This window comes from Danio rerio, chromosome 12, assembly GCF_052040795.2.
Source record: "Danio rerio strain M-AB ecotype USA chromosome 12, GRCz13ab, whole genome shotgun sequence".
NCBI classification, from domain to species: domain Eukaryota; kingdom Metazoa; phylum Chordata; class Actinopteri; order Cypriniformes; family Danionidae; genus Danio; species Danio rerio.
The window spans coordinates 29,002,639-29,027,998 of record NC_141032.1 but is presented as its reverse complement, the minus strand read 5'-3'; the positions used below and the strand labels follow the sequence as shown (position 1 = coordinate 29,027,998).

General features: G+C 33.7%; 1 protein-coding gene across 48 annotated transcripts in view; it reads right to left on the bottom strand.

Moving 5' to 3' along the window:
* Nucleotides 1-25,360, bottom strand: part of arhgap12b (Rho GTPase activating protein 12b) — a 106,648-nt gene that overhangs the window by 8,212 nt on the left and 73,076 nt on the right. For 3 of the 48 annotated variants that reach the window (XM_087274782.1, XM_087274802.1, XM_087274810.1), the window contains 17 exons: nt 22,056-22,196; nt 21,615-21,695; nt 18,874-18,999; nt 18,697-18,729; nt 17,645-17,716; nt 16,092-16,163; nt 14,126-14,187; nt 13,525-13,606; nt 12,733-12,855; nt 11,412-11,513; nt 9,454-9,552; nt 9,275-9,377; nt 9,071-9,187; nt 3,809-3,907; nt 3,633-3,710; nt 1,642-1,776; nt 1,053-1,158 (listed from right to left, as the gene is read on the bottom strand). In XM_087274782.1, the coding sequence (XP_087130908.1) occupies nt 1,053-1,158; nt 1,642-1,776; nt 3,633-3,710; nt 3,809-3,907; nt 9,071-9,187; nt 9,275-9,377; nt 9,454-9,552; nt 11,412-11,513; nt 12,733-12,855; nt 13,525-13,606; nt 14,126-14,187; nt 16,092-16,163; nt 17,645-17,716; nt 18,697-18,729; nt 18,874-18,999; nt 21,615-21,695; nt 22,056-22,196 (1,631 nt within the window). 48 annotated transcript variants of the gene reach the window in all.

The window sequence follows — 25,360 nt, the reverse complement described above, 5'->3', positions numbered from 1 at the left end:
GCCACACCACAGAACACCATCTGAATAGTTTTATTTTAAATAACATGCAAATGTGCTTATCTGGTGTGCGACACTTTCACCTGTTATGTGCGCGCCGTGTCGCAGCGCTGAGCAGCTCATTCGGTGTGTGACACCCTTCTCTCTCTCTTTCTCTTCATTTTCTGTCAACATCTATAATGTTCTATCCTAATGAAAGCAAAATGTCAAAAATAAATCTTGAAAAATAATAATAATAAATATGTCATCTTTGACAATCACACATCTGTTTAAATCAGGTTACTGTAGGTCAGAATACATTCGATATCCATCAAAACACTGAAAACTGAAATAAGTGTTAATGAATTCATTTAATTGAATAATTTGATTCACTGATTTGGTTCAATAGTATTTTTTCTAGTATGGAGGTAAATAGTTACAGGTTCTTCAAAATATCTTCTTTAGTGTTCAACAAAAGACAAAACGTAAAGGTTTAGAACTACCTGCGGGACAGTAAATAGTGAGAACATGAACATTTTGGAATGAACTGTTCCTTCAATCACACTTTATCAATGTAATGGATATTTTAAAAGAATTTTACTCCAAATTATTTTTTTATACTGCCCTGGGACATATTTCTCCACTTCAGCTGCACTTCCATACAAAACAATTTACATTTTTAACAATATCTTTTACAAAGAGATTTCTTCATACATAATTTCTTATGATATGCTTGTGTTAATAACATACAACATTTTATTCTTCAATTTTCAGTTTGCTTTGTTTTAATTATGTAATATTTCATTTTTTAATAGTGATTAAAATTCACAAAACCAAACTTGACTTATAATATGCAAAGAAAAGAAAGACTTTTAAACCTGATTTCATCCAATGATTTTTGTGCAAAATGAATGCAAATTAGCACATATTTAATTTAATAAGGCATCATTTGCATCTTTATAACAAAAACATATATATATTTTTACCTGTTTAATTTCAATGTCCTCCCTAAAGCACAATCGATTTAATGGCATGGTGTATAATGCAGTTCAGTGACAGGAGCTGCAGTTTCTTACCTTTTTAGATGCTTGAATAACACTTTCATTGTTTCCTGATTGGGTTTTGGCAACTGTTTGATCAAGTCTTTTATGGATTGGACTCGCTGCTTGTAGTCTGAGTTTTCTGTTTTTAAGTGAAATAGAGAGGAAAAAGCATGATCAGGATGCTGTTAAATGCTGCAGATGAACTGCAAGAAAAGCTAATCCCAGGTCACACTGCTCCCTCTTGTGGTTGAAGGCTTGCTAATGTTATAAATGTAAGAAGATTAAATCAATGTACACTAAAGATATTTTATTAAAAGAAATAAAAATGTAAAAAAAAACTAAAAGAGATAAAACAATCTGTATTTTGTCATATTACTGTTTCAGAGTAAAATAATAATAACTGATAACAGCAGTAACAAGTATTGTTGTTCTTGAGCACCAAAACAACATCAGAATTATCTGATGGAAAATAATCATTCAAGATTACAAGATTAAAAAAATAACAGCTCAGAGCTGCTCAAATTTTGCAATTCATTTTAAATCATGTTACATCTCTTTGTGTATCTCTTTAAAATGTTTCAAAATAAAATCTTTACTGAAGTATAGACATGGAAGCACTTACTGATGGCTTCAACAAAGTCATTAAAGGATGCGTAAGTGAACAACGGCTCTGGAAGCTCCCGGAATAACATCTTTAGAGCACCTGTGGTGACGTGGATGTCCTCCCATTTACTGTCGTCCAGATTCACCTTTTCATCTGCAATGCATAAACACAGACTTTACACTAATTGAAAACAAAGCTGTTGACAGAGCACATCATTACTATTATTGTTGGCATTCCCCACCACTGGTTCTGTTATATTATTTTCATCTCTCTATATGTTCAATTTCTAATATTTTTGCTTCATTTCTATATATTATTTATGACCTATAACGATGTTTTCTACTGTTATGCATGTTGTATATTTTTTATGTTCTACTTTTTTAGTTCTACGCACACACACACACAGACACAGACACACAGACACAGACACACACACACAGACACAGACAGACAGACAGACAGACACACACACACACACACACACACACACGCACGCGCGCACACACACGCGCGCACACACACGCGCACGCACACACACACGCGCGCACACACACACGCACGCACACACGCACGCACGCACACACGCACGCACGCACGCACACACACACACACACACGCACACACACACACACACACACACACACACACACACACACAAACACACACACACACACTAGGGCACACACACAAGCACACACAGCTGTACCTGTACCTGTTTTTTCTGTTATTAGTTTTTCTCTATTTTCCATTTGTTTAATTTCATGTCATTTGTGTACCTTTTTGCACAATAATAATACTAATAATACATACAGTACATTTTTAAAAAGACAGAGCACAACAGACAAAGGAAACTTATATGATATACCACTAGATAAAGAATACGTTTTTTTAATAACCAATTTGACAGAACTTTTTACCCTTCAGGGTTGATGATGTGAGTTGATGCTTTTGATATTATTTGTTTAATTTCACACTATGTAATAATATTTTGAGTTTATTTAATTTTAGTTTTAACTTTAGCCATTTTCCCAGAAATGGGTTGCGGCTGGAAGGGCATCCGCTGCGTAAAAACTTGCTGGATAAGTTGGCGGTTCATTCCGCTGTGGCGACCACAAAGTAAAAAAGGGACTAAGCCGACAAGAAAATGAATGAACTTTAGCCATTTTGTAATGTACCTTATTCTTTATAAGGTATATTTTTTTTCTTTGTCAGTAGAACATCAAAGAATTTTTAGCTTTAATCTACCGCCAAACAGCATAGACCAATTTGCTTCATAAGACTTCTGTGCATCATCAGGAGCCATGGAGATCGATTCAGACTTGTTTGTATGCGTTTATTTTTAATCTCAAAGTCCTGTGACCATTGCCTTGCATTATACAAATCACCAAGGACCACAGATTCAGCTAAAAATCTCCTTTAATGTTCTACTGAAGAAGAAGAGAACAAAAAATCACCAACATTTTCAATGTCCTTGTAAATTAACTGTAAATGTTCATTTTTGGGTGAACTATCCAAGTCACTATTTGAGTAAAGCTATAAGTATTCATTTTTACTATTTAACTCACCCAAAAATAAAAATTCTGTCATCAGTTACTCATCCTTTACTTGTTTCGATCCTGTATGTGATTCTTTTTTCTGTTAAACACAAAAGGAGATATTTTAAAAAACGTTGGAAAATTGTAACCATTGTTTTTTATAAGATTTGTTTTTCCTACTATAGAAGTGAATGGTTACATGTTTTCAACTTTCTTTAAAAGATCTTGTTTTGTATTCAACATAATAAAATTTACTCATATAGGAAACACTATAGGAGTAAATAGTAAGTACATTTTGTGGTGAACTATCCCTTTAAGGCTTACATTTTTCATCTTGCATTTATATTCTCTTTTATTTTATTGTAGATATTTAATTATACTGACAGTGAACAACACTGGTGTGTGAGAGCAGTTTGCGAGACTGTCCTATTATATAAAACTGCATGAACAAAACCATAAACAAACCTTCCTTACCGTGATTGACTGCAAAGCGCAGTTTCTGTATGACAGCCAGGTTTCCACTGACTCTGTATAAGCCATCAACGTTCAAGCCTGAGAAAGAGATGCGAGAGAAATGAGAAGAGAACTGAATGTAGTTCTAGAATGACAAATCAAAGAGTGGATTAATAATGAAACACTCAGAAAAGTACCTGTGTTCTCCACATGCTCAATGCACATCTTCACAAAATTAGGCACAGACGTGCCTTCTCTCTGACACAGAGCAGTCAAGCTGCAGCCAAACACCTGATCTGAGAACAGACAGGAGGACCACTAGAGTGACTACAAACAATCTTTTTATATAAAGTGCAGATCAAAATTAGAAAACAATTCATGAAGACTTAATTTCAGAAATAATGCTTTTTTACATCGTTATAATGACATTGTAAAGCCTGATTTATTCTTCTGCATCAAGTGATCACCAAATCCCATAGTGCAGTGGTTCTCAAACTTTTTTCACCAAGTACCACCTTAGAAAAAAATAGTCTCTCCAAGTACCACCTTACGACGCTATTTTTAAACCAGTATTAAAAAATAGCGTCGTAGGCCAAATTAAGCAGCTACAGGTGTGCACAGTTTAAAAACGATACAGATTAATTCCTATTATTAAGAATATGTATTATTATCATTCATTTTAAACATTTGAAATAGTCTGAACATTAACTGTGCTTGCAGATAAAAAAAAAAGTTTTTGTTAAAATGTACTTTTAAAAGTTCATTAAAAAATGGCGCTGTTCTTAAAAAGTAAAAAGAAAACTGCTGTACTTAAATCTAAAGTATTCATTGTAGCCTATTCATCAAAAGCTGGAGATGTTGCTCGGACCTTATAAATATAGGCTATATGTCACATTCCTACACTTTCAGACAAATCTTGAAATATGTTAAATGTACATATGACAGGGTTCATACAGGCACAGCCTAATGAAAAATCAATTACAGCACCTATTTTTTTTTTCAAGACTGACATGCTATGTATTGAAGACCTGAAAAGTATTCTCAGCAACCCATAAAACATTGCATAGGAATAGATACAAATAAAAAACATTAAAAAATTATATTTATTGATCATATTATTAATAATATAATAAACCTGCACTAAATGCTTGAGAAATCTTTTTTGTACTCAAGTAAAAATACTATTACACAGCTAAAATAACACAAATTTTAGTAAATAATATTAATATTAGGTAAAAGTACAAAGTACTCTTTTAAAAAGTACTAGTTGGTTACTTTTGAAAAAAAAAATCTGATTTCCATTATGAAATCACTTTTTTACGTGGAAACCTGATTGAATGGTTTAATTGCTTAAATCCCAAAGCTACATGTATAGGAAATTGCACTAACAAAGAAAGTATGGTCGATTTTTCCTTTCATGACAATTAATCTTTTTAAATAGCACTGGTAAAACTACCAAATAATCTTTAAGGCCATAGAGACACTTTTTGCCAATTTTTTTAAACGATATTTACAAGCTTTGAAAGGTTTAATTAAAGTATATGGTAAAAATATTTAAATGTAGCCTTTTATTTACATATTTTACACTATTTTTCTTTACAATATGGCAAATTTGCTTCTTAAAAAGCTGTACATCACATGTAGATTTTATTTTACATTTAACCTAATCTAAAATAGAAACTTTAAAAAAAATACAAGTACACTGTCAGTAAAAAAAAAATAAAACAAATGACTTCATTTTACTTGAGGTATTTAAAATATGACAACATTTATCAAAGCAGTGCTTTAAGAGCCTTATTGTTAATTTTGATAACTAAACAATAAGTAACAACGGATTGCTTTGAGCTGTAATGCTTTAAGACAGATCAGAATACAGCTAAATGTGTAAATCACACAAATACCTCATCCAGAAACATTTCCAGCATAATTATTTTGTCGTAAAGAAAAAAATATATAAAAATACACCTTTGCTAAAAGTAAGTTTCACTTCACAACACAGCCAAATAAGAAGACCATTAGCATTGTCATCGATCATGTATCAATCTATTTCTTAATACTTGATTATTTTGAATACTTTTGACTAAATTTAGTCAAGGAACAAAGATAAATAATGTCTACTTTAATAGTGGAAAGATCGCGATTGTATTCAATCTGAGCACACAGGCGATCCTGAGAGGACTGCAGTTCATTTGAAAAAAAAAAGCCTATTTAAGAGCTCACATATCTGTTTTAGCGATTTGCGTACATGAATGCGCTCTCGTGTCAAAATAAAGCACTCGCCACATTTGCAGAAATGAGTTATTGCGCAATAGGCCTTTTTCACACTTCCTGGTTCCGGTAAGCGAAGCAGTGTACCACAACATCCGGTTTCAATGCGACGGAGCAAGAAAGAATGGCAGGGTCATCTCACCGCTGTGATTGCTGCGTTCCCAGCTGCTCCAACTCAAAAACGACACTCTTACTTTAATGACCACGATCTCCCGAAAGACGAAGGACAGGGAAAATCATGGATGACAATATTAAAGGGGGTTGAATGCCGTTTCAAGTTATATGCGGGAGTACACTCGTATGCTGTATGCACTTCAAAGCGGAGATTATTATGTTTCAATAAAGATTGGTGGTCTATGGTTTATTTTGATGAGTAACTATAATATAGACAAAACTCCAGTTAAGCTATCTGCCTTCCACAAACAAGTGCTCATCATGGTCATTAATCTATAAGCATGATTTATCCCTACATTGTTGTTATTTTGGAATAATAGACAGTTCATACAAATGCAAATCTCTTTTTTTAATTGATTTGACAGCAAAATTATTTGTTTAGTCAGTTATATAATAAAGATAGTATACTTTTCTTACAATGAAGTCCTTTATTACAAAATCTCAATAACCCAGCAAGTTTTCAACTGTTATTGGTTCAATTCCTGCAGAGACATGTTATTCATATATGTTATTTAGAGGTATTAATAAGACCATCCTTCTGATGCATCGTCTTTTGATATTACTAAATCTTATGTCGGCAAATTTTGTTTTACTAAATACCAAAAGTAATGATAGAGCTATTCATACTCTTTTCCAAAAAGAAATCATTACTGTACCTTATATTCAATTTTATTATATGTCTTTATTAAAGTGTGAATTGAAGAAAAGTGTGGCTGTTACCACAGAAATATCATGTTAGAAATAGAATTAAAGAAATGTCCTATAAACTCATCCATAGTTTTTATCCTGCAAACGTTTGCAAAAATTTAAAAGTGGGATTGATGTAAATTGTATTTTTGTAACGAATATAAGGAGACAGTTTTACACTTATTTTGGCATTGTACATAGTCAGCTTATGGGGTGAGTTGCAAAATGTATTAATAACGATTCTTTTGTGTTCAAAACCTCTTTCATTATGGATAAATGTACATTTGGGCTTTACTTGATTATCCTAATCTAGAGGAAAATAGTTTTATTTATTTTATTTGCTTATGTTGTTAACAAAATTGTACATTCATAAATGTAAATTTACTAATATGAAACCAGATTTTAAGGTATTGATGACTGAAATATGCTTGTATAATATCAGTATCAACTCTCTAAACAAGAAAGCCCGACCCACTTTAAAATGTGTGAACTCTACAATGTATTTCATTATTACATATGTTATATTACATTTTGTATATTTGTATTTTATTTATTATTACCCCTTGGTATGTACATTTTTGTATTGTAAAATGTTATTTGCTGTTCTTCAAATAAATAATAGAAATGAATATTATCCAGGAGTATGAGCTAACGTGTTTCCAGACTTGAGAAAACCTTACGAGGATTAAACAACCTGTAATGTATTAACCGATAGCAACTCGCCTGTACAGCTAACTTACCTCGCCATTCACTATATCTGACTCTGATTAAAAGGAAGGAGGGGGTTAGCACAGTTTACAGACGGGACTACTGACAAAACTCATCCTGCTGGATGTTAAATAGCCAGGTTAATCTAGTTTACGAATGGCTTGAATGAGCAGATTTTATGCTGTTGGCTGTGCACTTTACTGGAACCTGACGTGGCAAACGCTGTGTAAGACACGTTTTCTGCACAAACTCTGCAAATCGGTATCATCTTTTAAATGCTGTTTTATTAAGGCAGTTTTACACATTCACCGAACAACATCTTCCTGTCCAAATTATGGCAAAGTTGACCGTGAGAAAGTCATCCGCTGTCCCGAGGCTGTCATGTCTCTGCGACTCCTAGCGAACCCGGAAATATCGATACACTGCTTCGAAGGGCGCTTCCGGTGTTCAATTCCGCTGTGAAAAAGGTCTATACCTCCATTCCCGCGCCGCCATTCAGAATGTATTTAGAGGAGTGACAGGTCAGAGGCGAGTCGACTCGCTGTCGGAGAGCGAAACGTGTTTGTTGATCATCAAAAAGGCAGGAAATATGTCCGCGGTTTAATTACTCTGCTAGACATCTCGATAGTGAAAACATCCGAGAAGCATTATTCCAACAAAACATTTGTTTTTAAGTTGTTTTTTCTGTCTCTGCAACACAGAAAGCATTTGTCCCGCCCTTATGTTTCACGCAACTAGACAAGGTCGACTGTGATTGGCTACTTTTCATGTCAGTCAAATCACGCTTCAGAATCAATTCTTAAACTTCGGAAACTGATTTTCAACAGCTTATGACACAATGCTCTAAAATAAACATTCTAAGCACAGCGTTGTGATCGTACGCTTCACAAAACAGCCAATGCTGATCACATCGATGTTATATTAGGCATTAAAGGATTAAAAGTGTTAATTGTTTCTTTCATTATTCAGCGGTTCCTCCGCGTACCACTAGGAGGAAGCCCGCGTACCACTAGTGGTACGCGTACCACAGTTTGAGAACCACTGCCATAGTGTATCCCCGATGCCCATTGTGAGCATTTAATAACATCTATTCCTTGTTTTTATTTCTTATACTTGTATTCAGGGCTTGACATTAACTTTTTTAATCACCAGCCAGTGTGGCTAGTAGTTTTCCAACATTACTAGCCACTCGCCATTTTCACTAGCCAAATTTTGTTGTCAGGAAAATATATTTTAAATTTTGTGGAATGTCCACATGCCTCCTAATTCATTTTACTTTTTGTGTATGTTGTGTGTAAGCTTGCTCAGTGAACATGAGCACATGGGTCATGGTTTCATAGTTTTATATTACAATTAGTTTTTATTTCACATGACGTTTCAGAGAACATTTCTTAGCCAAAAATTTAAAATAACGTGTCAAAACAAGCTAAATACAGCTGTTTACTACACTTTTTATTTAACAAAACATTTCTTTAAAAAAAACAGTTGACACCAGTTAACTACACATAAATGGGAAGTGTATCCTGTTCAAATAATGGTTAAAGTGAAAGCAACCTGTGCCCCTTACAAAACCTCGGAATTTAGGAAAGCATAGGTTGTTCTCTAATTTTGCTGTATGTTACCTTTGATGTAACCCTTATCTCGAACTGCCTGTAAGGTTGGTCTCCGTGTGAGGAACTTCTTCAGCTTGACTCTGGTCTTCTTCTGCTCGGACGACTCCATACTGGAGTTCTTCACTACTGCACAAACACACAGGTCTGTTTCATGACTCAGCAATAACCCTGTATGCAGCTAAGATTTCTTTTACAAATGCACGTCTTCTGTACCTCTGTTCTTCTTTGAGTCTCTGGGGTCTTTCTCTTTGTCGTGTTTCTCGCTTCCAGGAGACTCGGGCATGTCCTCTTCAATAGCCTCATCGGACTCCCAAGCCTACAAAACGTGTATTAGAATTACATTGATGTTTATTGCATATTTTTGCACACTGTGTTGTGTATGTTTTACTCACATGTGTGTTGATGGTCTCAGAAAGTGCTCTGAACCAGTCATTGATAACGCTGTCGATCTCAGACTGGATCAGCAGCTCTGTGCCAACTCGTGTCTTTAGCTGCCAGGGTCAAAGTTTAAATCAGGTCAGTGGAAGCAGATTTGGTGTCCAGACAGATTCAGTTTCAATAAAACATTAAAATATACACTAACCGGCCCCTTTATTAGGTACATCTGTCCAACTGCTTGTTGATAAAGGAAATTTCTAATCAGTCAATGAGCAACTCAATGCATTTAGGCATGTAGATATGGTCAAGACAATCTGCTGCAGTTTAAATCACATCAGAATGAGGAAGAAAGATGATTTAAGTGATTTAAAACATGGTATGGATGGTTTTTCAGAACTGCCGATCTACTGGGATCTTCACACACAACCATCTCTTGAGTTTACAGAGAATGGTCTGAAAAAAAGAGAAAGTATCCAGTGAGCGGCAGTTCTGTGGGCACAAATGCCTCGTTTATGCCAGACGGCAAAGGAGAAAGGCCAATATGGTTTAAGCTGATAGAACCGAGGTAAGCAGAAGAGCATCTCTGAATGCACAATTCATCAAACCTTGAGCCAGATGGGCTACAGCCGCAGAAGACCACACCGGGTGTCACTCCTGTCAGCTCAGAACAGGAAACTGAGGCTATAATTTGCACAGGCTCACCAAAATTGAACAACAGAACATTGGAAAAACATTGCCTGGTCTGATGAGTCTCGATTTCTGCTGCGACATGGAAGAGTCTGAATTTGGCATTAACAACATGAAAGCGTTGATCCATCCCACCTCAAATTATTGGTTCAGGCTGCTGGTGGTGATGTAATGGTGTGGGGGATATTTTCTTGGTACACTTTGGACCCATTAGTACCCATTGAGCATCGTTCTCCCTTTTGTATATCCCTTTATGACCACAGTGTACTCATCTTCTGATGGCTACTTCCAGCAGAATAACAAGCCATGTCAAGTGCTAATTACCTCAGACTGGTTTCTTGTACATTACAGTGAGTTCACTGTACTCAAATGGCCTTCACAGCAGATCTTAATCCAATTGAGCACCTTTGGGATGTGGTGGAACTGGAGATTCACATCATGGATGTGCAGCCAACAAATCTGCAGTAACTGCATGGTGTTATCATGTCAATATGGACCAAAATTTCTGAGGAATATTTTAAGTACCGTGTTGAAGCTATGCCACCAAGCATTAAGGTAGTTCTAAAGGCAAAAGGGGTCCAACCCGGTACTAGTAGGGTTTACCTAATAAATAGCCGGTGAGTGTATATTACTATCATAAACATGCTGCAGTGTGTTCAGAATTTCCTTGCTAGTAATTTGACTACACTAAAAATGGGTTTTACTGCTTATTCAACCTCAAAACAAGTAAGGGGAACAACTTAATTGTTTTATGTTCAATCCTTATCAACTTGAAAAAAAGATTCAATTAACTTAATTTTGGTTGGGACAACAGGAAAACATTGTGTGGAACCCAACATTTTTTACAGTGTACTTATGAAACCTTTTTTGTATGACAAAATATTAAAAGTAAACTACTATTAACTAACAGCTGAACACTTGTATGTTATAATAATCCTTTTTGGGGTTTAAAAAAATTCCAAACAATAATCTCTTTTAAGTTTTAATAAAAAATCTAAATTGCAACATCTGATCATATAATGTACCATTTAAAGAAATAAACCAGCAGTTCTGGAAAGAAAGAAAAATTGCAAGATACAGTATAAATTTTCAACAAAACGTAAGAAATATTCTAAAATGACTCCTAACAGTGGATAAACATCTCAGTCTCGCATGGCTTAATCTTCTACATACTAGCCTGAAGACTGAACTGTAAATACAAAAAAATCTGAACTAGAACACATAAATAGTAGGTGTTTCCAACATTGTTTAAGGTTTTGATGGATTCAAAGGTTAAAACTCTCACCTCAATGACATGTTTCTTGCTGGACTTTTCTTTGGATGCCCACTCGACTGAACCTCCTCGGAGGTCCACAGTGAATTCTGGTTTGGACTGGTTCCCTCCGAACTTTAAAAACAAAGGTGAGATTAAAATCACACCACTCTCTCCATAAATTAATTACCTTCTGGAGGTTATTTAGGATTCTCTTTAGTCCAGTGCTGTTAAACATGATCGGTGGTCCCGGTCAAAAGAGCACATTCTGCTTTTTTTAAGTGTATATTAGTTCTGGGTGCCAGGGAATGAACAATAATAGGTTAGAGTGAAATATTAAATGCACAATGCACGCACTTCACTGATTTATAATTTATGGCTCAGGTTTGCAAAGAGCATTCCCGCATTCTCCTCGCTCAATGTTGTATGCGATTCAGATTTTTTTTACACATACAAATTGCGTAAAATAAATTAGTCTGAATATGCACAAATGCATGCCAGTTCCTTAGTGCATCTATTTACTGGTTATTTGACATGATAGTCATTTTAAATTCTCCCTCTCTTGCTGGAGGAATCCACTTCAAGCACAAGGCAGGAGATGATAAGTAAATAAGGCAGGAGGTATGACATGCACAGATAAAGTGGAATACAAGCTGCCCTGTTCAGCTGATTTCAAAACAGCTCTGCAACACAAAACACATTATTTAACTAGAGCTTTTTAAAAATAATAATATACCAATTCCACAGTGCATTTCATCTGAAACCATCTGATCATTTTTAGATCTTAAATGTAGGCAAAACTGTTCCAAGATCAGCGTATGCAAAGTTCAGACTACACAATATCAGATTATTATAGTAGAACTTGTTAGACATAGAGTGCTGTGGTGAAAATATCATTTTCATTGCCACATCTGAGACACACAAACATGTCCACTATGACTAGTTTTCTGACCAACAGGAGCCCAAAAAGCTCTTCTGTACGCAGCTGTCAAGCATGGTAAAATATGAGCTAAACAATGGTATTTATGCTGCTAGGTTGAAACATAAATGAAGGCAACAATTGTGGATTCATGACAGCACATTTCCTGATGTCATGATGTTTTTCCCAGGTTTGATTTACGCTCTTGTTTCTAAAAGGTCAGTCGCTAGTTCCACCTTCTCAATGACATCACGCATATCAATAAAGCCGGCAAGTGATGATTGATCGAGAAGCAACATACAAGCTTACATAGTGACTTCTTTGCAGCGACTATTATAACATACCTAAATTAAGTTATTTTACAGTAAAATATTGTGTAGTCTCAACCAGGCAATAGAGGGCACATTCATTCTGTCCCGAGAGATTGGCACATACAGAAGAGGCCCGTGCACGTCTACAGTGTGTATAGGACACTGCAGGCCGGGGCTTTATTGAACGCTTCCAGTTACTTAGCAATGAAAGGAGGAGTTCAGGAAAGGAACCGTTGTGGCAGTACGACTTTGAAGAGACAGGGGAGAGATGGAAGAAAGAAAAACAACAGAAAAGAGAATGATGATGCATGAAAAAACACTCACAGCACATACATGGGAGACATAAATGAAGGAGAGACAGACTGTATATATCAGCAAGAGAGCTTAAACTACATTTTTACATGAAATAAATGGGTCTCGTTTTCTGTATTTGGATGCACATGGTATGTAACCGCAGGCAGACTACACTCAAAAAATGACTTTTGCTGCTTGTTCAAACTACTTTTTTTAATTGAGTTGAAACGACACAATTCTTATTTTTTTGTGGGGCAACTTAATATTTTTGTGTTCAATCCACTTAAATTTTTAAAAACAATTAAGCTAACTTAATATGTGCTGGGACAACATGAAGGGATTAGGTTATCTTGTTAGTTTTTACAAATTTAAGTGGATTGAACATTAAACAATTAAGTTGTCCCAAGAAAAATCTCAAGAATTGTGTAATTTCAGCTCATTTTAAATAAGTTTGAACAAGCAGCGAAACAAGTTTTCTGAGTGCATGAGGAAACCTATCAGTATTCAAAGCATGTCAACGGAAACAACACTATCAACTGGTACTACAGGCTAACAAGGTTAAAGCATCTTTAAAGGGTACATTTCCAGATTTGCCCCACTGTAAGCTGGCATGAATACATACCCAGCTGGTGCCGCTGCCCTGACCCTTTGCAAACAGTAAAGAGGATCCCTGCAGGACCGTCCAGGTGGAGGCCCAATTCTTCCTGCAGGACATTAAAAACAACAGATGCATCTGTGTCACATGACTAAAGATCAACAGAGGGAGTGCAAAAGACAACATGCAAATAGCCACTTTATATTTTTTAGCTTGAAAAAATACATAAGATCATTGTAGTATCAACAAATATACTGTAGGAGGTCACAAGATCTTTCCAAAATAGCTTGTATTAATATTATGGTAACACTATATTTTGATGGTCCATTTGAGTATTAGTAGACTGTCTGCTTAATATCTGTTGATACTGCTCCTTCAACAGACATTCAACTGACTATAAGAAACTTTGTAAGTACATGTCAACTTGCATTAACCCTAACCCAAACCTAACAGTCTACTTATAATCTAATGACAATTGTGTACATGTAGATGCAATGTAAATTCAACAAACAGACCATTAAAATAAAGTGTAACCCATATTTTTACTATTTTATTTAACTTGATATTTTATCAAATAGCATTAGTGCATTTATTTCCCCACATCTACTATAGTGAAGCATTTTTTTACCTGACTTTCTTGCCATGTTCAGTGATCTTGGTAACATTGAGAACACCACACTTTTCTGAGGGCTGAAGAAAAAACGTTGCTCAGTAAATACAAATGAATAAGCATAATATAATAACAAAAAAGCTCAATTATTTAATAACCCTGTATATTACAGTATTATAGAGTGCATTAGTGGCCTGTCCACTTTTTCACATTTGTTCTGGAGGTATTTTTTTCTTTTAAATACCATAAAGCTTTTAAAGTCTTTAATAAAGATTTGTAAGTCATGAACCAGTGGTAATTAACAACATTTAAAATTTTAATTGAAAAAAATGTGAATGACTTAATATAAATGTGTAATTCCCACATAATAGAAATTAAGAAAAAAGACAAAACTAGAATTTTTTTTTTTGTTAATCATGTTTATAGAAACTATATATTTAAAGTTTGTTACATAGTATGCACGTACATATAAAATAATTGGGGTGGGGGTGGGGGGGAGTGGAAGTTAGTAGAGAGTCATTCATGTATTTTTAAAATACTCTTCTGTGTTTTTCTTTGCTTGTGACTTTCCTATTGTAAGTTATGTCGGACAAATTATTTTTACAAGTTGAATGGTACCATAAGTAGCAATTAAGAATAAATTCTAAACATTCTTTAACCTTTTAAAGTCAAGTGCTATTTTGGGTTCTCCAACTGGATTTTGCCTAATCAAATTCAAAAGCTTTCCAAATTCACATGCAGAGGTGTAAATGCAAAAGTTTATCATTTTAAAGATAACCCTTGAATTTCCATAAAACACTGTTTTATGAAGGCGTTTTTTTTTTCAAATCTGAAAGTGTACCTTTTAGAGTACCTGTTTTTGTGTGAATGGGTTGCTGTAATTCATTTAGTTGGTTCCTACACATGTCAGTTATTACAGGAAAAAAGAAAAATGTCTCTGTCAAAATCTATGCAAAATATATTCTATTCCAGCTGCAGAAGGGAACCACTTATGGGGGTACTGGGCCAGTCTGGACCTTTACAAAAGAAAAAATGTGGAAGTAAATGATGTCACGGACCCGGTCCTGAGTACGCAGAGTTTTTAAACCTTTGTTTCTTTATATCTGTGAGTAAGAAGTGATCTGTATTGATAATGACTTTACTAAAATGAATTAAATGTACACGTTTTGTAATTAATAACAATAGTTGTATTCTACAAAATCACTTTTTTGTGAAATGTTTAGGATTATAATAGATTATACAACAACTCAATTTACAACACCTTGAAGGTCTCAAACTTGATTCCTGGAGGGCTGCAGCTCTGCGCAGTTTTGCTCCAACCCTAATCAAACACATCTGATTCAACTAATCAAGATGTTTAAGACTGTCTAGTAGTCTTGAACACTTTGACTATTTGGATTAGCTGTGTTTGATTAGTGTTAGAGACTATTAAACGAAATAAGAAAAATCACAAATGCATATTATTATAATTTTTTAAAGAAAGGGTGAATTATAAAACAATTCCAAGGAGGACCTGTTTTTTTTTCTTCTGTGGAGTATCATGGGTAACATAATTTTACATGACAAGTTCCCCTGTTAAACATGAATACTATTTAAAAAACATAATATGATAGTTAATATGATCACTATGAACTTTATGAATATAAAGTTAATATGATCACCAAAAGCATGAAATCAATTAAAAACACTGGAGCATTTAAGACACGTCTGTCTTTATAAATTATGCTCAGAAAAAAAAAATCTGATTTTTACTTCCAGAAGCCAACTGTTGCACTCTATAATGAAAATACTAATACTTAATACTTAATAATTTTAATACGCCCACATTATAATATCATAGTTGTTTGCAGCAGCAGCAGAAGTATTTAATTTAGAAAATAGCACTGGTCATTCTCTGATGACAACATGCATTTAGAAGAGAACTGATTCTAAATATGCTGAATCATGCATGAACAGAGGGACTCAGGTTAGTGTGGATACTAACGGTAGAGGGATGTTTTGGTGAGGATGGACAGGAGTCTGATTCAGGAGAGTTGGGTTTGGCATTTACAGACTCCTGTAGGTCATAAAGCAGAAACAGTGATGTTAAATATTCAGAATAGAGAGGAGTTTACAGGAAGGAAAAGGTGTTAGATCCATTCTTAGATAAGGTTAGAATTTCCAAAGAGAAAAATGCTGGTGTGCTAGTCTAATTGTGTGAACAACAATATTTATGATGTCAGTAATAAAATTAGTAATTTGAAGAGTTAGTGTAAAAATAGCAGAAGCAAACATATGAAAAAATACAGATACACCTATGGAAAAAAATTAGGAGATCACTAAAAATCAAAGTAATGTATTTAAATCAAGCATTTTTTGTTTTGGTCTGCAAACGGATGTTTTTTTTCCAAATTAAAAATAAAAATGTAAAAAAAAAGTCATGTTTTCAGATGTGCTTATTTCAAGAAAACAAAATATGGTAGCACTTTAGAATATTGGTGTATTAGTATTATGTATTTACTAACTTTAAGTATGAATAACCTTGTTAAAGAATGTATTAATCATAGTTCAACATTTACTAATGTATTATTAAAATTTAAAGTTGTGCTTGTTAACATTAATTATTGCAAACTGAGTTAACATGAGCTAACGTAGTTTAACTTAAATAACATTAACTTTAACAAAGACAAATAAATACTGTAATAAATAGGGTTGCTCCGCTCGATCGGCCGTAGATTGGTATCGGCCGATAATCACATTTCACGACTCGATCGGTACTTGCTGATCTGGCCAATCTCACGAACCGATTACAAGTATTTATTTACGACTTTACATGCAGAGAAGGATGCATGTGCACATTCAGGATATACATCAGCAGCACTACAACACGAGAAATGTTTCCAAATTGCATTGTTACTAATATTTCTTACCATTTTTGGATCTGTTTTATCTGTTATTTTTTGTAAAGCTACTTTTGACCATTACATGTATGCAACATCCTTAATTTATTTACGTGAGTAAGGCGATATCTAATACTTAGAGGGAAAATGTGCTTTATGCAATGGCAAAGCTACATAAAGCTTGAAGCATCAGAATTGGTACTCGGTATTGGCCGATCACCATGACAAGGAGTCAGTACTCAGTGGCTGCAAAATCCTGATCGGAGCATCCCTAGTAATAGATGTATTACTAATTGTTTATTCATGTTAACAAATACGTTCATGAATCATTATTTTAAAGTGTTACCTAAAATAGTAACGTTTTAAACTTAATATTATATTATTGAAATTTTGAATAAATGTTTTTAAAATCTTAATAAAGTAAAACAAATATGAACATTTTACTCGCACTCCTAAAGTGGTCTCCTAATTCATTTCCTACATTGCTTTATGCACACAAATAAAATGCAAGACAAATCATAAAGAGCACATTTTGAGGAGGATTTCATTATACTGATTAAATTCCTTGATTGGCTTTAAAAAATCAATTTGTGAATTGAGGGAAATCAAGAGGTCTGTAATCACATCTGATTGGTTACAGGATGTGGAGTTGACTAACTTCTCTGTACACTGGCAGGCCGAAGCCTCTGGGGGGGCGGTTCACGCTGAACCATCTGTTTTTAAATGGCAGCTGGAATGAAAACCATTGTGCAACATAATATCAGGCTTGCTCCATTTAGCATCTTTAAAGAACCAATAACTGAGTTAAAACAATAGTAATAAATAGTAATAGCATTAATAATATTAAAAATACAAAACAAATGGTACAAGATTAGGGATTGTTAAGTCTCATGCTCTACTTAAGGAAACATATTTGGTCTGTGTTAATCTTCACTGGCATCTGGGTGCAGGAAAAATTAATTTTGACAGCCTCTTTATTGGCTTTTCGGCTGCATGCTGGTTTCACAGTTAAAGATATGACAAGGCCTGAGGGTTACAGGCATGGAGTTAAAAATAACAATAAAAAAGCCAGGGCAATCAACACCTAAACATGAAAGCAGTTTTGTTACTTTCAGTATGTTGGAGGGGTGATTTTATATAGAAAAGTGATTTTTATGTACATAGAAAGCCTTAACCCATGTAGATCAATTTAAAAATGTAATACATAGGTGCATAGAGGAAAAAAAAAAGTTGTTTTCTTTTCAACTTTCAATTAATTATGTCTTTACCAGCATCAGCCATGGTGGTTCTTCCTGAATCATTTTTAATAATTTAAACAATAAAATACAGTTTAATTTACATGAATCTCTGTTTTTGTTAAACACTAATGTCATACAAAATAAAATATACAATCTATAGTAATACACCCCAAAAAATAATAATAACTTAATTAAACTGGAAAGCTGTGCTCAAACAAAAAGTCAGACCTTAGAAAAGGGTGATGAAATGAGTCAAAAAAGGTCATGAGAACACACAAGGATTAAATGCAAATTTCTATTATAATGTTTCAAAAAATCATGAAACATCTAAACATTAATGATAGGAAACAATGTTCCACCGTCACATACTTAATCTGGACTTCTATTAAAAATAATAATAATAATTAAAGAACTTCATTACATTTTAAATGATTAAGATATAATTCATAAATGTGTATTAAAATATAATTACCTTCTTGTTGGCAAATAGGTAAAACCAAGTGGTCTGAAGGATAGTGGCAAAGTATAAAGATTTGAAATGCAGTGTAATCCTTAAATCGAGACTTTTGTTATGTCATCAGTGTAATCCTATTTTATATTCCCCAAACTGTTCTGTGTTTGGCTGTTTGTGTTTAACATATGTGTGTACCTTGTCACTGATGTCCAGCACATATGTGCTGTGTCTCCATTTGGTCAACACAATGGGCTCCTGCTGCTTTCTTTCCAAACTGTGACTCTTAGGAGCTTCTCCGGAGATTGGCGGAGAGAGATTATACTGAGAACATACAGGAAAGATAGAGAGAAAGTGAGATTAAAACAGACTAATCATATATAAAAAAATAATAAAAAATAAAAAATAAAAAAAACTTCCACGTGACAAATCATAGCCATGCTGGTATAGAGGAATATCACATGGACATGAGTGTATGGCAAGCTGTTTTGAAGAATTACAATTTTGACTTCAAGAATTCAATTGATGATATCAGGAATTTAATTTCCTGTTAAGCAATAAACTAAATTTTTAAACATTAAAAAGTTAAATACCAGGCAAGCCATTGTTCATTGTATTGCTTAACACAATTAAATTCTTGATATCAAGAATTGAATTTTTTATTTCAAGAAGTCAAATCCTGAGAAAGAATAAAAGTCAAAACGGTGTGTGAATTGTCAAAACATAAAAAGTTAAGCGGCCTTAAAACCTCTTTTGCGTGAGGAACCACTTCATTCCCCAACAGATTTACCCTTTTTAAAGATTTTTTTTAAAGCAATCTTTCTCACATTATAGATTTCTTAAAGTATACTCCCCATAACAATATTGGTTATGTATTGTTGAAAGTAAAATTTAATTCCTTGTTGCCTTTTTTACACCCTTGTTGCTTCACAGTTGTCTACAAAGTCTCTTAATCCCATCTAAAGTTCTAATGTACTGAAATTACTATCATTACACACACACATACCATTATAATACAGCAAATACTGATTAATTACTACTTTTATATAAAAAATAGAATTGACTGAACAGCAATATTTAATAAACAACGCCATCTATAATAAAAGCTATTATCTAAACTATAAAACAGGGCTGCACAATATTGGAAAAATCTGACATTTCAATATTTTGTTTTGCTGAAATGTGTATTGCTATATGTACAGTTGAATCAGAATTATTAACCCCCTTTTGAATTTTCCTTTTTCCTTTTTTAAATATTTCCCAAGGAAATTCACAGTATGTCTGATAATATTTTTTCTTCTGAATAAAGTCTTATTTGTTTTAATTTTTTCAAAACTATTTTAGGATCAAAACTATTAGCCCCTTTAAGCTATATAGTTTTTGATAGTCTACAGAACAAACCATTGTTATACAATAACTTGCGTGAGTTATTAAAACTATTATGTTTAGAAACGTGTGGAAAAAAATCTTCTCTCTGTTAAACAAAAATTGGGGAAAAAATAAACAAGGGGGGGCCTAATAATTCTTCAATTGTATATACTGTCACCAGATGATTTTTAATAGCTCTAGTTGGGAAGATTTTATCCATTTAGATCAACTGGGATAACTAAATATGTTTCTATGCAGTGTACCGGCATAAAATTTAATAAATGACAAGCATATATAAATAAAAAAGAGCAAAAATAAAAGTTAAATAAACAGTGCTTTAAGGTTTTCTAGGGAGCGTAAAAGTAATCAAGGACAATGAAACATAAAAAAACATGGTCATCATTGTATAAATCATTTAAAATCTTTAAATTAAATCTTTTGTGAAGATTAAATTATATCAAATCCTTAATAAACAATACAATTTTGCGATGTGACTTGCAGATACACACATTGCAATATTGAGGCTTAAACGTTATGTAGTTCACCCCTATTATAAGAGGTTAAGAGTTCAAAGTCAGCAGTGGATACATCCTAAAAATGTCATCAGAAATATTTGTAAAAATTGGCCTTCAGCCACAACTGTTTGCTCTCAAACAAACAACAGACTAATTGGTTCAAAGATTTACTGTTCAATAGACACAAAACAATGTTTATTTCATGTTTAACCACTTTTGAAACACACATCAGATCCAGCAGTAGATTCCAGAAGAAATGTCAGAGGCAAGCATCTCTGGCGGGTTTAAGTAGGCTCAATCTCATAAATCGATGAAACTAACTGACAAATAAGAGCAATTTTTATAGATAAACTGCAAATATGAAATTTAAACAACTACATGTTAGTCTTCAAAACACTTCAAAAGCAATCCATGAAACAAATTCAGTAGTATTTGTACATGTATTCTGCTATAACATTGTGTGAGGGATGCTGAAGGCGGAGTGATACAAACTGTGAAGTAGTTCCTGTGGTGATACTAGTAAAATATACCACATGGCTAAAAAAGACCCTACAGTGAATCAGATTTGAGAATCAGAATGAACTATTATATAACAGAACAAAACTGATACACAATATTGGAGCACAAAAAATATACAAAAACTTTGCTAAAGTTTCAAATACTGGCTAAATGAAACATCCTCAATGACAAAAACACAGAAGTGTAAAAAGTACCTCTCTCCTCAGCGCCCACGGCACCATGTGCGGTTAGTTGCCCTCCTCGGAACATAAGCCCACCCAACACACACACATCCCATCGTAGCACTACATGTGTGCATACAATTAGCTTGTAATGACAGTAAGTGTATGTGTGTTAAATAAGAAGAGTGTGGTCAGATAAACAGCGGCCGGCAGCAACACTCATCTTAGATAACCAGATTAAGGAATCAGAGTTACTTTTAGACTTTCCCAGTAAACCTCCTGCTGTGAAGGTTTACAGTTGAGTCAATGAACCGCACATGACCTAAAGACATGAGAAAGGCTGTTTGGGTGCACCTTTAAAACACAGTTAACTTACTTTTGGTAACTCCCATTCTGAGCGGGACCCATCAGCGCTGTAGTAATACGGCCGTCCCTGTTCGTCTACATGCTTAATCCACTGCCAAACAAGGAACAACCAAAAAGAATAAATATTAATATGAATACGATTACTGTTTGCAGTTAACAATACCAGTGTTTACATGAGGCTCGGGCACTCCAAGTTTTAAAGTAAACAAAATCCTTTATATTTTATTTGCTTTATTAGAAAAAAAAATGGTTAGATGTCAGATCCTTCAAATATGACAGGTGTTTGCAGAAATCCTATCAATATTTAGAAGTTACATTTTTACATATATAAATAAAAATAGTTCTTTATAAACATATTTTTAAAATGTTAAGGAGTATACAAACGGCCCTTTACACTGGGTTTCGTCTATTATTAGGATGCCAAAAGTGTGTTAAAAGCTCTTTACAGCACCTTTTCATTGGTGTATTCAGACACGTAGAGTGTGTGTCCGTGTTCATCTAGCTCCTCAGACCAGCCTCGAGGTGGAGAGCCATACTGACTGTCTGACTGACTGGAGTGTGTGCTCGGACAGTTCTCCTCTGACGACAAGGGCTGGAGAACACAAGGAGACAAGAAAGAGTGAAAAAAGGCAAACCATGAAATTATGTGTTTAACATTTTTCAATTGATAAAACATCTCATATATTTAGCTCCAGCTGTATAGCAGAGAACCAACAATGCTATGGTAACGATATGTGATATATTATCATGAAATCCACTACTAGTAAAATGTATTTTAACTGCAATAGAAGTAGATTTGGATTAAAATATCTCCAAAAGGTATACAGGAAAATTAACTTCTTTATTTAAAATAAAATCATATTTAAATATATTGTTTTTTCCTCAGGTATAGTAATATAAAACACATGATAATTATTAATATTTAAACTAGGAAAAGAAAAAATTTAAACAAAAAGCATTATTATTAATATTATTATTATTATTATTATTATTTTAAAAATTGTATTTGTTAAAAGTAGCTGTGAGCAAAACATCTAGAAAACATAGTTAAATAATTATAATAATATATATATATATATATAAAATACAATATCTAAAAATTTGTAATATCAAAAGTTTTCAATATTACTATTATTATTACAAGCAATTGCTTCAAATAATAAATAACAAATTATGATTGTTGTTGTTGTTATTATTATTATTTATAATGTTATTATTAAACTTAAACAGTTATATATTTGAAAAAACTATTATTATTAATATGTTTTCTAATTATTTTGATTATTATTAAATGTATGTTACAACAACAAAAATCATGGTTTGTCTCCATAAAACAAACAAAATGTCTGTATATAATGTTATTTACTTAAATAACAATACTTATTATTTAAAAGGTCTTTATATACAAAATGAGCATTAAAAACTAAACTACTATTTGAATGCATTGTCATTTAAACTGCCTATATCTCATAATGATCAATTTAATAAATTAAATACAGTTTAAAGCTGGCTTACTGCAAACGGTAACAGTTAACATTTGAACACCATCAACACTTTTTAACAAACGATTTTATTAATGTATGTCCACATTTATATTTTTACCACTAGATGGCAATTATGGACAATGGAAACAGTCACAGATAGACACAGATATCCTAAAAGAGTCTGGAAAACAGACCAAACAGTTTACTTTTCTAAACATACATCTCTAACAGTAACTTAACACAGAAACACTTAATTGAGAACACAGAAACACTGTCATTTTAAATAATATCCTGTAACAACGGTAATATGAGCTCCGTCTGAAGCTGGGTCAATGCGTGATGTAGCTTAAACATCTAAATAGCATTTTTCAAAAGCTTAAATATAGACTGAAGACCTACTTCAACTCTGGCCTACTTCAAACTTTCACATACTGTATGGCCACACTCATATAAGCAATGCAAATGTGCTGCGCTTTACAGATGAAATCAGATATATCATTTACATGGCTGATGGAGAACTGCAGAACACTGGAGGGACTGAGAATTTTAATTTTTTTAAACACAGATCATGATTTATCCATATTTCTGAATGGACAAAAACACAAAATCAATCAATAGAGGTTTTGAGGGTCTGTGTATGTTGTGAGTATTTGTTTTCTAATTTGAAATGAAAGAAGCACAAATGAGTAGACGACTGTGGAGTAAATACATAGAAAACAGAGAAAGTTTTTATATTTTCTGGAAAGTACAGTAGCATAAGAAGTTCTCATAACAAAGGTGTTAAGGTATTTACATTTTAAAAACACAACGACTGCTTCAAAACACTTCAGACACATGACTGACTGTAAATAATTCATTAAATACTGTATATCACACTCCACACTTTTTTTATTACAATCTTTTTTGCTTTTTTCTTTTTTTTGTTCAAATGGAAAAAAACAAGACGTTTTCTTAGTCACAACATACACAGACCTCTGACAAGCTTTCATTTGGTGTAATTTATTTTTTAAATCTATATTGTGAGCTAATATACTGTATCTATTAGACCCCCTTAATTTTTTTACGATTGTTTTTTGTGTGATTTTTTTGCAATAAAAATGACAGATTTTGTGGTAGTATTTCCCACAATTTTGCGATTAACAATATATACTTTATATAAAAATCTAAAAAATTATAAGCTTCTTTATTTTGGTCTCTTGTCAAGACAACATCTAAAACAGTAGGGATTTAGCCAAAGGAAGGTTGTATAACTCTAACATTCATCCACGATCTCACTTTCTCTCAGATTTCACTCACTGGAGCATCTGACATCATGTATCTCACACATAGGACATGCGTTAGGTCTTTCCCTACCATAACACACCTAAAACACAGATTGCCATAAAAACCGTCAATGGCCTGTTTGGCCACGTCCAGCGGCCATCACCCTTAAACCAATTTCCATCATTGTAAGCTGACTGCTTTTCTGTCTGTTCCATTGGTGTTTGTTAAATGTTTGTTCCCACTTTCTTTTGCAGTCTGTAGCACGTCAAACGCATGCACAAAACACCCAAATCGTGCCTCAGGATATCCAATCCAATCTTTGCATTGACTTTACATGTAAATCACTCACGCTTTATCCTCGCCTGCACAGGCTGCAAAACATTTCCCCTCACTCTCATGTAATGTTTGGATTGTGAGGGCTCAGGTGAGATGTAATTTTTCAAGAGACACTGAAATACGTACATCACATGTGCTGCGTATTTTATGTTTAAATAATGAATTTTGCAGGATAGCAAAAAATTGCGACTTTGTTGATTTTATATATTAAATTAAGATTCCCGAATAAATCATTCAGTGACAAATACATTATTATTGGTTGATGTAATTGCTACAACCTTCATTAGAAATGTCAGGTTGCTCATTAAACATCATCAATTATAAACTGTTATCCCAACAGTTTTGTCACAGTTGAAATGCCTGTACCATAGAGAGGGGTCTGAATGCAGACCTGGTGCAGTTGCCATCTTAACTGCATGCAATGCTTTTTAATGCCCACACCTAACCCCACCCCTAACCCTACCCTTCTCAATGACGTCACAAGCTCCATTGAGTGCATTTTGTCTGACGTTGCACTTTTGAGATATGCCTCAGCTTGCATAATCAAGGCTGCATCCATATACTATTGGTTAATTCGGGTTGAAAAGACTAAAGTTTCATAACCCTGTCTCACATCTTTGGTTTTCAGTTTATTTTTTAAATCAATTTATTTATTATCTTCACATAAGCTATT